The sequence below is a fragment of the Peromyscus maniculatus genome, chromosome 2 (assembly GCF_049852395.1).
Source record: "Peromyscus maniculatus bairdii isolate BWxNUB_F1_BW_parent chromosome 2, HU_Pman_BW_mat_3.1, whole genome shotgun sequence".
Taxonomy (NCBI): domain Eukaryota; kingdom Metazoa; phylum Chordata; class Mammalia; order Rodentia; family Cricetidae; genus Peromyscus; species Peromyscus maniculatus.
In genome coordinates, this window is record NC_134853.1 from 66,038,837 (window position 1) to 66,052,291 (window position 13,455).

The following is a 13,455-nucleotide window of genomic DNA, read 5'->3' on the forward strand; positions in this document are numbered from 1 at the left end:
AGTAGACATTCTCCCAGGCACAGCGCTCCTGGGCTGGAAAGAGCTGGTGTCTTTTGGCCCTTATGCCCCAGCACTAAGAAAAAAGCCCAGAACAACAACCCTGGAATATGCCAGGCAGGGTGGTAAATGCCTATATCCCCAGCACTCAGGAGACAGAGGTGGGAAGAATGCCACAAGTTCAAGGCCAGCCTGCTCTACGTGACAAGTTCCCAGAAGAGCCCAGGAGAGAGTGCAGCTGCAGGAGGGCCACTGCCAGTGAGGTGTGCTTTATTGCAGCAGGGTTGTGGTCACAGATAGCTCTACTTGGAAGCGCTCTAGAGGGATGGAGCCACAGAGGGGTGGGGCGGGTTACGTGGAAGTGACAGAGGTGAGGGGAACCTTGGGCGATACGGTTACGTTCTGGTTTCCTGGTGCAGAGTTCTCCAGCCTCTGAGGATTCTGTGGTATGCTGGGGTGAATTATGCCCAGGTACACAATGCCACCTATGTAGGCTCCCAGGGTGGGTGCCACCATTGGCACCCACCACCAATTGTCCCCGGCACTGCAGGCAAAGAGAAGGAGGCCTGCTCAGGACACTGAGGCCCAGGATGTCACTTGTATCTAGTTCAGACCACCATAGGGTGAGCAAAGAAGCCACCCCCTCTACCCTAAGGGACTCTCAGCCTGAATCAGGGACAGTCCAACAGCAGGATCCACATCTGAGGATCTTTGGGCCCCTCCTGATCCCAGACCACCTGGAGACTGCCTAAGATTCTCCTGTGCCGCCCTAACAGCTCACACCCTCTGCCTGCAGGGACCCCCGGGAAGCTGAGAGGAACGGGGTCATGCAGGGGCAGTTACCTGAACACTTCTCTGCCCCAGCCAGCAACGAAAGTGAAGATTCGGGGAGGCAGGTCACGGGATGGGTTGATTGCATATCCCGAGTTCATGCCGAGGGACACCCCAATAACACAAACAAGGATGCCTATCACCAGGGCATCAGCCCCTTGAAGTGATGCACTGTTATCCTTGTCCGTGATGGCGAAGAGACACAGCTGGAGCATTCCGGTCAAGAACACCTGGAGAGTAAATGTCATGGCAACCCACTGAGGACATGGCCAAGTCACAGGCGCTCAGGCAGGACCCCAAATCTGCAGTGGCAGAGACATGTCTTGGTACAATCCCATCCAGGATTCGTCCGTCCTCTTTATCTGTTACCAGGAACTTGAGGTGAGTCACCCTCATCACTGACCTCATCCAGGAAGCCCCGCCACAAGGTCATGTGTTCAGGGAGATAGGTGGCAAAGATGCCCGCGGTGGCCTTGGAACCCGACACCAACAGCTCTCCGTTTGCAAAATTGTAGATGGCACCTGTGGAGACAAAGACAGGAGCCTGAGGAGTAAGCGGCTGGAAATACTTCGACAGCTTGACTAGGCTAGGTTTTATTGTTTGTTTCTCATTCTTCCAGAACTAAATATCAAGATAGCATCTAGCCATAGTTCAGAAAAAGAGGCTGGAGGCCCACCACCCGGGAAGAACACTCACTGTAGAATAATAAGTAGATGGTGGCCGCCGCTGAGAAGGAGCCCAGGCACTGGCCCAGCACATATATGGGAAACTTCTTCCAGGGCATTCGGCCCACGGCACAGGTGGTGAAGGTCACTGCTGCGTTCATGTGGGCCCCTGTCATGAGAAGAGGCGGGGGCGGCGGCAGGGGGGGGGTTAAAAGTAGAGAAACAGGCAACGAAATGAACACGGGCAGCAACAGCAACAGAAATAGGGAAGGCCACTGTTTATGGAGTTTGTCGCCTGTGACAAGAACTCTCTCGTGTAACCCTTGGAAGGCCACACAGCTGGGGCCACCATCACCATTTTTACATAAGGCACGTGAGGAGCGAGGTGGATCCTTGGCCTAAGCTAAGCCAGCTCCTGAAAAGGGCGAGTCAGAGGCGAGGGCTTCACAGGGGCTCCCCTCCCTATGGGTCACCTAAAGGCGCAGCAGAAGGGGCTTCTGTGCCAGGGAAGAGCCTCGCTGAAGGGGAAAGAAGCAGCCCCCCCCCCTCCCCCAGGAAGTCTTGGCCTGTAAGGCCAGATACAGGCTCACTCACCGGAGATGCTGCCCGCCACGTACACTCCCATGGTGACTCCAAAGCCAAAACCCAAGTTGACACCAAGAAAGCTCCCAAGCTTTTGCTGTCCCAGAACCATATGAGCCACGGAACCAAGACCAAATACCTGTGAGGGGAGACTTCTGAGGGAGCTGCCGGCCCAACCTCCCCCAGCAGAGGAAGGCTCAAAACTCGGTTTCTAACTCCTCACCACCCTACCCCTATGCCCTCATCCCTGGGCCTCCCCAACATCACTTATAAAGACCACGCCTTCTGCCGGGCAGCGGCAGTGGCGGTTGTGGCGCACACCTTTAATCCCAGCACTCGGGAGGCAGAGGCAGGCGAAGATCTGAGAGTTCGAGGCCAGCCTGGGCTACAGTGTGAGTTCCAGGAAAGATTTCAAAGCTACGCAGAGAAACCCTGTCTCAAACTGCTCCCCCGCGCCCCCCCCCCAAAAAAAAAGACCACACCTTCTTTCTCCAGTCTTTTCTTATAAACTTTGGCCCCTAGTGAAGCGTCTCAGAGTCAATTAGAGTTGAGTAAGGGGGATTTAAAAAGATCCAAATATAGGGTGCTACTGTAACTAGTCTCAAGTTTGGGGTGGGAGCAGGGCTTCAAGGAGGACAGCTGGTGTGAATTGGCCCCCTCAAGGCATCTCACACTCCATGCCTAAGGAGGTTCTAACAGTCCATCTGAAAGAAATATTGTTCTCCCCACCAGACAGGTGGGCTACCTGGAGCTTAAAGAAGCTGAAGGACCTATTCAAGGTCACATCAACATGACATGATGAGCCAAGCATGAATCTAAGAAGCCGTCTATGCAAATCCCTGCTGCCATGAATGTCTTTGTGTTCTTAGAAATACTAACCCCTCAGGCGGTGGTGGAGCACACCTTTAATCCCAGCACAGGCAGGAGGCACAGGCAGGTAGATCTCTGACTTAGAGGCCAGGCTGGGCTACAGAGCGAGACCCAGGACAGCCAGGGCTACACGGAGAAACGCTGTCAAGAAAAAACAACAAACAAACTGTAAACAAAAACTACCCCCTCTACCTGTAAAACCTGATCCTACATCATAAAACATTCTAGGGGGCCAGTAAGAACAGCTCAGCAGGAAAAGCTGTTCACCACCAAGCCAACCACCTGAGTTTGACTCCAGAACCTATATAGTAGAAGGAGAACACCAACTTCAAAAAGCTGTCCTCTGACTTCCGCTGGTATGATGTAGCACACATATGCCCACACACATATGGACTTGTACACACACACACACACACACACACACACACACACACACATAAATAAAGCATAATAAACTTTGTTTTTGGTCTTTTTGAAACAAGATCTCTCTGGGTAGCACTGGCTGTTCTGGAACTCGCTCTGTAGACCAGGCTGGCCGAGAACTCAAGAGATCCACCAGACTCTTCCTCCTGAGTGCTGGGATCAAAGGCATCTGCCACCACTGCCCAGCTCATAATAAACTTTTAAAAATAAAAACATACTCAGATGTCACTTTCTTTGAGATGTCCATGTGTTCATACATGTGTTGTGAAGAGATCTACTGTTGGGCTGCTGGCAAAGGGTCTACAGATGTGTCCTCTAACGTGGCAGCCACTGACCACATGTGGTTGTTATGTGCTTGAGTGTGGCCACTACAAACGGGACCTGCCGTTAGGTGTAAAACATGTACCAGATTTCACATACTTAGAAATGAGGATCACTTTAGTAGTTTTCCACTGGCTACTTATGACATGAAGTTTGGAATATATGTGTTAAATACCATAATAATTCAAAATAATTTCACCTGTTTCTTTTACCTTTTCAATGTGGCTACTATGAAAAAACTACGTATCTGACTGATTGTGTTTCCCTTGTACGCCTTTGTTTATGAGAGAAAAGAAAACCTAAGGAATTGTGGGTATGAGAGCTGAAGCAACTGCATCGGTGGATGATGATACCAGGAGGGGGCACAGAGCTGAACCTGTGCAGGACTCGGGGTGAGTGTTAGAAATGTCAGCTGCTGCGTATACTGAAACGGAAGAAATAATGCCATGGACACCAGGGAGAGATGGCATCCTGAGGAGGGCAGAGTCAGCTCTGTCTGGGCAGCCTGAGTCACAAGTGTAAAGGTCTAAAGGGCAGTCCTTCGGGTGTGACACTCCAAAAGTCATTTGTAAGGTATTGAGTCCTGTGCTGTCAGGCCCTGGGGACAGTGGCTGGGTCCAGAGATTAACAGGTAAATGATGGTGAGGAAAAGTCTTTTTGTTTCCTTTTGTGTTTTGGACACAAGGCCTCACTATATTGCTCAGAATAGCTTCAAGCATCCTTCTGTCTCAGGCACACATCACTGGGTCCAGCAAAGGTAATTCTGAGGGACAGCGTTGTTGGATTCTTCCTGGCGTGTGAAGCAGTAAGGGTGAACGATCAGGCCCTCACTCCTGCAAGGAAAGTGCTGTGCCGTTGAGCCGTGACCCCAAAAGATGAGGAGGAACTGGGAAGAGCTGGTATAGACTAGTGCCATGTTTGGGTCTTGTGTTGTTTTGGGTAGAGAGACTTTGGTATGCTCGTAGGCAGAGAGAGAGAGAGAGAGAGAGAGAGAGAGAGAGAGAGAGAGAGAGAGAGAGAGAGAGAGAGAGAGAGAGAAGCGTGAGATGGGCGAAGCACCTGGGTGGGAGGGGGGGGTGACCAGTGCAGAGGTGGAGAGGCTCCTGGAAGGAGGCATCTGCTCCAGCTGAGGGGAGGTGGGGACATGCACAGGTCACAGGTGAGAGGCACAGGAAGGGGAGGAACTGGGGACAGTGAGCCTCCTGATGATTTCCTCTGTTTCCAGAGTGGGGGGCACAGTTGGGAAGAGCCAGGCCTAGCGTGGTGATGCACAGCTGTAATCCAGCACTCCAGAGGCAGAGGGTTAGTCTAAATTTGAGGCGTCATCTTTTACATAGTATCTTCCAGGCCAGCCAGGGTCCAAGGCTATAAATGTAGTGAGACCTTGTCTCTAAAAAATGAGCTGGGGAGATGGCTCAGCAGTTAAAGTACGTGCCACCCAAGTGTGAGGACCAGAGTTCAAATCTCCAGAAACCCACTTAAATGCTGAATGGTGTGGAATCACCAGTAATTCCAACCTCAGAAGGCAAAGACAGGGAGGATCCCCAGAGTGATCAGCCAGAAAGACTAGCCACACCGGCAAGTTCTAGGTTTGATTGAGAGCCGCTGTCTCAATGATTAAGGTGGAAGGGCGGTGATTCTCAACCCGAATCTTTGGTTTCCACATGCACACGCACACCACACATGAAAAATGGAAAACAGTAAGCAAGCCACCTCGGCAGAGCAGGACAAGCCTGTAATCCCAAATTTGAGGCTAGCCTGGACTACACAGTGAGACCCTGTCTAAAACACACACACACACACACACACACACACACACACACACACACACGAGAGATGGCTAGTGGCTAAGAGCACACACTGCTCTTGCAGAGAACCTGAGTTCAGTTCTGAGTACCCATGTCAGGTGGGCTCACAACTGCCTGGAACCCCATCTTCAGGGGGAATCTAATGCCTCTGGCCTCTGTGAGCACCTGAACTCACATGCACATCACACACACCAGTACACACACACACACACACACACACACACACACACACACACACACACCTTAGGGGAGGAAGGAAGACAGCCCCCAAAGCAGAGAGAGGCAGGTGAGCAGGGCTCCCTGGGTCCTGCGGGAGCCCAGGACAGGGGCAGCGTGCCCAGAGATGGCCTGACTTGCAGTCGGGGTGGGGTGGGGTGGGAGGTGGGGGGGAACACAGCATGAGCAAACAGGAGCTGGTGGGTGTGGAGGAAGGCCAGGCCAGATGACAGGCCGGAGATACGGGAAGCGGCAAGGCCTGGATGAGCATGGAGGGGCTGCAGACAGGAAGTCCTACTTCCGTTCTCCTCATTCAATGCCTTTGACTCTGTTGTTTGCACCTGAGACGATTACATTCATGTGCCACCACACCTAGCTTCAAAACCATTTGTTGGAGCTGGAGAGATGACTCAGAGGTTAAGAGCACTGTTCTTCCAGAGGGACCCAGGTTCAGTTCCCAGCGCCCACATGGCAGCTCCCAATTGTCTGTAATTCCAGTTCCGGGAGACTGGACACCCTCACACAGAATATATATGGGCAAAACACCAGTATATATTAAATAAATAAATAAATGAATGAATAAATGAATAAATGAATAAATGAATAAGAGAATAAATAAATAATTGAATAAATAATAGATCATAAAAAAAAAAAAAACATTTGCTAAAGATGATGAACAAGTGAGCCAACGTCACATGATGAGATCCTGCGGCCAGCCTTCCCAACTGCCAGTGAATGGCCCTGATGCACACTCAGCACACGGGGTTTTGTTTGTAGAGTTGATTTTGGAAGTTTCAGCTGCTCTTAAAAAGGAGATGATCTGGGAATGGTGGCCTTCGGTCCACTCTCCGTGACTACACCCTTGCACAGATAGGACCAAAGCCCTTTGCACCCTCCCGTCAGTCCATGGCACGGGAGTCTGCAGTCCTTGCCCTGTACCTCCCATGTACAGCCAGGTTTCCAGGGCTCTGATGCCTCCAGCCCTTCCTCTCCCAGGTCTGTGAATGTAGCCCAGCCCATCCAAGTGGCAGCACCAGCCAGGAAGCTTGCTCTCAGAACAACAACTCATCCCAGCTGCAGTGAACAGAGCCCAAGGTCACATTGGCCTTTTTTGGCACAACCTTTACCCTGGTGATTCACTGAGCTTCCTATCACCAAAAAAGCCCCACTTCTTGGCCCAAGACAAGGAACTAAAAATAACAACAGCACACTGTCCTACGGAGAAGTTTAGCTCAGAAAGGTCTTTTTACAAGTGGTCTTTCTCAAACCTCACAGAAAATCAATGGAGCAAATGCTTCTGCTCCCACTGTACAGATGGGGCCTGAAGCCCAGAAGGTGCTCTTGAACTCCGCAGAGACTGAAAGCAAGTGCCCCACCCCCACCCCAGCTGGAGGAGAGTTAGCATGCCACGACCCTAGCTACCTTTGCCATCTCCAAGCTGAATGTGAGGGCAAAGAGATGAGGGGTCAGGACAGACATCAGCCTGGCCCGGATTTGATTTCGACTTTGGCAGTGGACTTAGTCTCACAGAACCTCTTCATTTTCCCATCTGTAAAATAGGGGTGATAATAGTACCTACCTCAGGCCAGGCATGATGGTACAACACCCTTAATCCCAGCACTCAGGAGGCAGGGGCAGAGGAGTTCAAAGTTGAAGTCAATCGAGGCTGCGCAGAAATGTCTTGTTTTAAATAAATAATTTTGGGGGCATGGGGGGTTTCGAGACAGGATTTCTCTATGTAGCTCTGGAGCCTGTCCTGTATCTCATGCTGTAGACCAGGTTGGCCTCGAACTCACAGAGATCCACCTATCTCTGCTTCCCGAGTGCTGGGATTAAAGGCGTGTGTCACCACCACCCAGCTAATAAATAAAACTTTTAAAGGAAAGAAAGCTGGTAAAATAAGCCAGCAGGTGAAAGGCCTTGCCAAGCCTGGCAACCAGAGTTCGATCCCCAGGACCCACGTAGAAGGAGAGAGCCCACTCCCATGAGCTGCCCTCTGGCCTTCCAGCTCTCACTACGGCATGCTTGCGCCCATACAAAATATGAAGACATATAGACGCCCAAGAAAAAAAAAATCAATTACAAAACTTCAAAAGGAAGGACCAAGGGCGTAACTGGGATCCAGTGATAGAGCATGTGTCAAGTGCTCAGTTTTCCAGGTTTGGCCCCCGGTACCGCCAAAGAAAGAAAGAGAGAGAGAGAGAGAGAGAGAGAGAGAGAGAGAGGAAGGAAGGAAGGAAGGAAGGAAGGAAGGAAGGAAGGAAGGAAGGAAGGAAGAAAGAAAGAAAGAAAGAAAGAAAGAAAGAAAGAAAGAAAGAAAGAAAGAAAGAAAGAAAGAAAGAAAGAAAGAAGCAGATGCAGGCCGTGTGTCGGTCCATGGGCAGTCCCTGCTAGGCGCCCGCCAGCCTCCCCGTTCCAAGGTCTAACAGCCTTCACAGGACTGGAATGTTGTCATCAATGAGTTACTTTGCCCTGGGTTAAGGAGGAACAAGATCAGGCTGTCCTCTCCACAGCTCAGGAGCCAAAGGAGGTGGGGATGGAGGTGGGGGATGCAGAGGAGAGTATCAAGAGTGCCTGTCAAAATGACAAGGAACCTAGTGGCGTGCACACACACACACACACACACACACACACACACACACACGCACACACACATGCACACACACACGCACAATTTTTAAAAAATTTTTTTAATTTTGAAAAAACCCAGGCTGGAGAGAGAGCTCAGAGGTTAAGAACACTGGCTGAAATGAATGGAAACACATGAACTATGAACCAAAGGCTGAGGGGCCCCCAGCTGGATCAGGCCCTCTGAATAGGTGAGACAGTTGATTGGCTTAATCAGTTTGGGAGGCAACTAGGCAGTGGGACCAAGTCCTGTGCTCATTGCATGAGTTGGCTGTTTGAAACCTGGAGCTTATGCAGGGACACTTGGCTCAGTCTGGGAGGAAGGGCCTGGACCTCCCTGGACTGAGTCTACCAGGTTGATCGCAGTCCTCGGGGGAGGACTTGTCCTGGAGGAGGTGGGAATGGAGGGTAGGCTGGGGGTAAGGGGAGGGGGTGGGAGGGGGGAGAATAGGGGAACCCATGGCTGATATGTAGAACTGAATGGTACTGTAAAATAATATATATATTTATATATATATATAAAAGAACACTGGCTGTTCTTCCAGAGGACCCAGGTTCAGTTGGCAGGCACCCACATCAGGCAGCTCACAGGAGATCCAGCCCTCTCTTCTGGTCTCCACAGACACCTGCACTAGCATACAATACCCACACACACGTGTATGTAAAGTTAAAAATAAAATCTTAGAAAAGCAAAATAATAATAAATAAATAACAAGGAACCAACTATACACACACACACACACACACACACACACCACGTATATATGTGTGTGTGTGTGATGTATACTGGGTGTTGGCACTTGGCTCTCTTCACATAAGTCTGCCAGCTCAATGCTAGTGTTCCCATTTGCCAGCACAGACTCTTAACTGTGAACTGTTAAAATGCACATCACATGGAACGTGATATGGCTGAACCAGAACTCAGACCCAACTCCCAAACCCAGGAGCTGGGATTCCACACCAGGAAACTGGGAAGTCAGGCTTCCTAGGGAGCCAGGGAGAGACCTGCTGCAGCCAGCTGTTGATGGTCAGGGTTAGGAGAAGAGACGCGGTGTCCAGAGTTCCTCCCATGTCATTAAGTGTGAGCCATTTTTATAACCACCCTGCCGCGAGGTGAACTTTACCTCTTTCCCTGCGGCCTCCCTTGAGCAGCGGCACCTCCATCTAAAGACCTCCTGAACCTCCCCACGACTGTGCTCCCGAATGGCCCCTCAGAGCTTCCCACCGTCTGTCTGCCTGGTCTCCATCCCTGGCTCTGTCAACACCCACTTTCCAAGCCCCACAACGACAACAGCCTGATGACAGGCTCCTTCCCACAATTACCTTGTGAAATCCAAATACGACTGCAGCGTTCTACTACTTTTTAAAAATTGTGTGTGTGTGTGCGTGTGAGTGAGTGTGTACGTGGAGGTCAGAGGACAACCGTGTGAGAGCATGCTCTCCTTCCGTCTTTACCTTAGCTCCAAGGATTGAACCCAGGTCATCGCTCAGACTCGCACATCAAGCACCTTTCTCTGCCGAGCCACCTCGCCATCCTCCATTGCCCTGTTTGATAGCCTCCCCACTTCCCTCACAGCAATTCTCAAAGGTCTCCCCACCTTTCATTATGTAGCCCAAGACTGGTCTTGAACTTGTGATGCAGCAGTAAGATGAAGGACTGGAATTCCCAACTGCCCTGCCTCAAGCTCCTATTACAGGTGTGCACCACCGTGCCCAGGTCATTCAGCATTGTCTCTTTTTTGTCTGACTTGTTGATTCATTGTATTTTGTTTTGTTCTGAGACAGTTCCCTGCAGTGTAACCCTGGCTAGCTTAGAACTGGCTATGTACACTGGGCTAGCCTCAAAGTTCCTTCAATCCTTCTGCCTCGGTGTCCCAAACGCTGACATTGCACACACCCCCACCACCACGCCTTGCCTCCCAATCTCCTCACTACAGGTTTTCCTTCCTCCCTCATCCACCAGCCCGATTCCATTCTATCCTGACCTATCATGAGCCTGCTTCTGTCCCAAAAAAGACTTGATGAGGAAGGCTTCTCTTCCTCTGATTCTTTCCCAAGCTCCCAGCTCAGAGGCAGGGGAAGAAATGCTATGACCCGTGGGGTCAGCAGTGGCCCCCCCCACACCCAAGGCCACCCGCTCACTCACCATCATGACATAGGTGCTCATGAACTCTGCCAGACACTCCCGCACCATCTCCTTCTGCAGTATCCTTTGCATGGGCCTGAGCACGTGCACAGGGGCCATGGTGGGTCTCGGGGTGGTCCTGAAGCAGCGAACCAAAGCAACGAACGGAAGAGTCAAGTCTGCCTCCTGCCCATCGGCCCTTCAACTCACGGCTGAGTTAATGGGTAACCTGGCAGCCTCTCCCCATGTCCCTTCTCTGGCCCAGGGCAGTAGGGAGAGCTGGGATGAGAGCTACCTGAGAACCACGGGGACATGGAGAGATGACCCAGCTAGTCCCCTCCTCCCTACAGCCCCAGACTGAACAGGTAGGAAGGGTGTACCAATGTGGCCACTTTGCAAAGAGGGTAGGCCGGGAGCTGAAAGTGCAGTCTGCATTGACTGGGGGAGCTTGAATGTGCCTGTCTCTGCAGGAGTCAGAGCTTGGGGCCACAGGCCAGGGTTTAGGAGCAGCAGGCCACTCTGTAGAGCACACGAGGTGTGGCAAAACCTGATGCTGGGCTCTCTGAACAGCAAGTGCTAGGTTCTTCAGAAGATGGGGGGAGGGCTCAGCAAATGCCCTGGGCTCCACAGCCAGGCCAGCACAGAGATGCTAGAGAGTGAATGAACAAGCAATAGAGAGGAAGAAAGGAGGGGCAGAGTCTTTCTTATCTTCATGCCAGGCCCACAGATGGGCAGCAAATACTGGCTGAATGGACGAGAGCCCAGGCCATCTACTTCTTGTTCTTAACCAGATCGACACCGAAGCTTCCTAACCTGCCTCACCCTTGGTTCAGGCTTGCTCAATAAAACCTCTGTTGGAGGGGCAGCTGGACAAAAAATGAGTTTCAGGCACCAGTGTCTGTTAGGGCGCACAGGGCTGGCATGTGGGGAGGTGCTGGATCTGGAGGATGAAGAGAAGCTGAGCAGATGTGGCTTTGTGGGCTTTGGGAAATAGGGCAGATGTGGCTGCCACGTGGGCTTTGGGGAAACAGGTTAGTGGTAGTCTCAAAGGTGGGAGACATGAAGTCTAAGTGCTTCAGGGTATCAGTGAGTAGATGTGAGCCATGATGGGAAGGGAAACGTTGAGGACATGGCCTTGACTTCTCACTGGAGCTGAGGAGAAGGGCAGCCCTGAGCTGAGACCACAGGAAGAAGAGTGTGTGGCTGGGGAGGGGGGAGATGGAGAAGGTCATTTTCACCTGGGATCTGAGCTGCTGGTGAGACCCCAGCAGGTCTTATGAAGGGGGTCTAAAGCCCAGAAGGGAGGCCATGGCTGAGAGAGCAGTGTCATCAATGCAGGAACCCCTCGGTCTTTAAGTCCAAGAGAGGGCCCTGCACAAACATCTGTGCTCCGTGGCAGTCAGCAGCAAATGGAATGAGCAAGCGTGCTTGCCTGAGAGGGTGACAAGTCCTACGGAGATCTGGAAACCCGAGGAAGGGGAACTGGGAACGCAGGGTCTGCGCAGGGAGTGTGGCCGGAAGTGAGGTGATCACGGGAAGCCTTACTGAGAAGCCTCATGGAAGTTAGTGGAGGAGGCGACCGAGGGACTGTGTGGATACGTGTGCGGAGAGCTCCCGGAAGAAGGAACAGATGCTGAAGGAGTCTACACATGTGTCTGTGCAGCCTGGAGAGGAAGGAGAGCGAGGCCTGGGGCAGAGGACAAGCCAGGGCCAGTGCAGAGACTTGGCTTTTATTTCACCCCGAAAGAGCTATGCCCAAGAGTCCAAAAAGTGATGGATTTGGTTTAGTTAAGTGTCATTTACACTGGGACAGTCAGAACCTGTTCACCTGGATCCTCATCTGATCTTCAGAGTTTCCCCTCAGCCCAGGGCCCAACCTGATCTAGGCTGTGCCGTGGGGCATCAGAGAAAAGTAGGCTGGGCCCCATGGGCTACTGGGTGGGTGGGAAAGAGGGGGCCCACAAGAACAGCTGCCCTGAGGGAAATGCTGGGCACAGGACAGGGACTAGAGCTGGGGGTTCGAGGGATGCTAACCACCTTGGCTGGATTGTCTGAGCCATTGTTTACCTTTCTGATTTTTAGATGCTGCGGAACCAGAAAGGAACCTAGGGCTGAGGGACACGGAACTTGGCCCCACATTCCCACCAGACCTCGGGTTCCCAGGGAAGAAGTCATCCGGCAGCTCTTCCCAGTGTTACTCCCCCAAACCCAGGCAGCTTGAGGGAGGTGGACCATAGGGGCCTCTCTTCTGCCCAGTCTTTGGGACTGGATCTTCAGAGGTTCCTTCCTCCCTCCAGCAAGCGTAGCACAACAGACCCCCCCTCAGCGACTCTGCCACAGCCAAGCTACAGCTCATCTGTCCATGTCACACAGCCACACTGGGGCTGAACCAGAACAGAAGGTCCTACTTCGACTCCTGACGAACCTTCTTTCCCAAACAATTCCATAGTCCCCCCGAGGTGGTCGCTGCCGGGCTTGTCCCGGCCTACCTGGAGCCCCACTCACTCTGCTGAAGTGCTGAGGTGTTTCTCAGACTCCATCTGGGTCCCTCGGTTAATGTCGAAGCTGGCCTTGAGTCTGTTCCTCTAACGCGGTGGCAGACTTGAGCTGCGCCTGGAGCTCTGCCGTCTCTGAGGCCTCAGTTAGAGCCTGCCTCTTAGCCCTGTCCAAGGTGGCCCTGAGTCCTGCTGTGCTCCTCCAGAGGAGAGGTCAGTAGGGTAGGGGTGTGGCTCATGCCGCTTAAGCCAAGTCCACACACACGGCCCAGAATAGCATCCCTGTGCCACTTGCCAGTAGCTCCATGGAGACTGAGTTCTGAGCCATTGTGAGATCAGAGGTGAAGTTCCAGGTATCCACTGGGTCATAGTCCCAGAGGAAAGGCCGATCCTATAAGCCAAGCGTCTGGCTTATCTCTAAGGCCAGAGCTGGAGATAGCCTGTGGAATTGTGCAGAGGCTCCTGAGACCCAGGCTGTAGAGAAAGCCATGCA

The 13,455-nt window shown here is 52.1% G+C and overlaps 1 protein-coding gene across 2 annotated transcripts; it reads right to left on the reverse strand.

Annotated features, from left to right (window-relative positions):
- Nucleotides 1-250: 250 nt before the first annotated feature.
- Aqp7 (aquaporin 7) lies at nucleotides 251-13,251 on the reverse strand. 2 transcript variants are annotated; one of them, XM_006975340.4, is made up of 7 exons: nucleotides 12,973-13,251; nucleotides 10,489-10,606; nucleotides 2,089-2,215; nucleotides 1,526-1,663; nucleotides 1,232-1,350; nucleotides 841-1,058; nucleotides 251-541 (listed from the first exon to the last, which is right to left on the reverse strand). In XM_006975340.4, the coding sequence occupies exons 1-7, from the start codon at nucleotides 13,005-13,007 to the stop codon at nucleotides 349-351; spliced, it is 948 nt and encodes a 315-aa protein (XP_006975402.1). In that variant the 5' UTR covers nucleotides 13,008-13,251; the 3' UTR covers nucleotides 251-348. The 2 variants fall into 2 exon arrangements, with proteins under 2 accessions (XP_006975402.1, XP_042126929.1); XM_042270995.2 differs by having other exon boundaries at nucleotides 12,957-13,248.
- Nucleotides 13,252-13,455: the final 204 nt, after the last annotated feature.

Coding starts and splice junctions, on each gene's coding strand:
- Aqp7 (XM_006975340.4), bottom strand. CDS start 13,007: ATGGAGTCTGAGAAACACCTCAGCACTTCAGCAGA. Junction 10,607..12,972: donor CACCTCAGCACTTCAGCAGA/GTGAGTGGGGCT, acceptor TCGCTGCTTCAG/GACCACCCCGAGACCCACCA. Junction 2,216..10,488: donor TGAGCACCTATGTCATGATG/GTGAGTGAGCGG, acceptor CTCCCCTCACAG/GTATTTGGTCTTGGTTCCGT.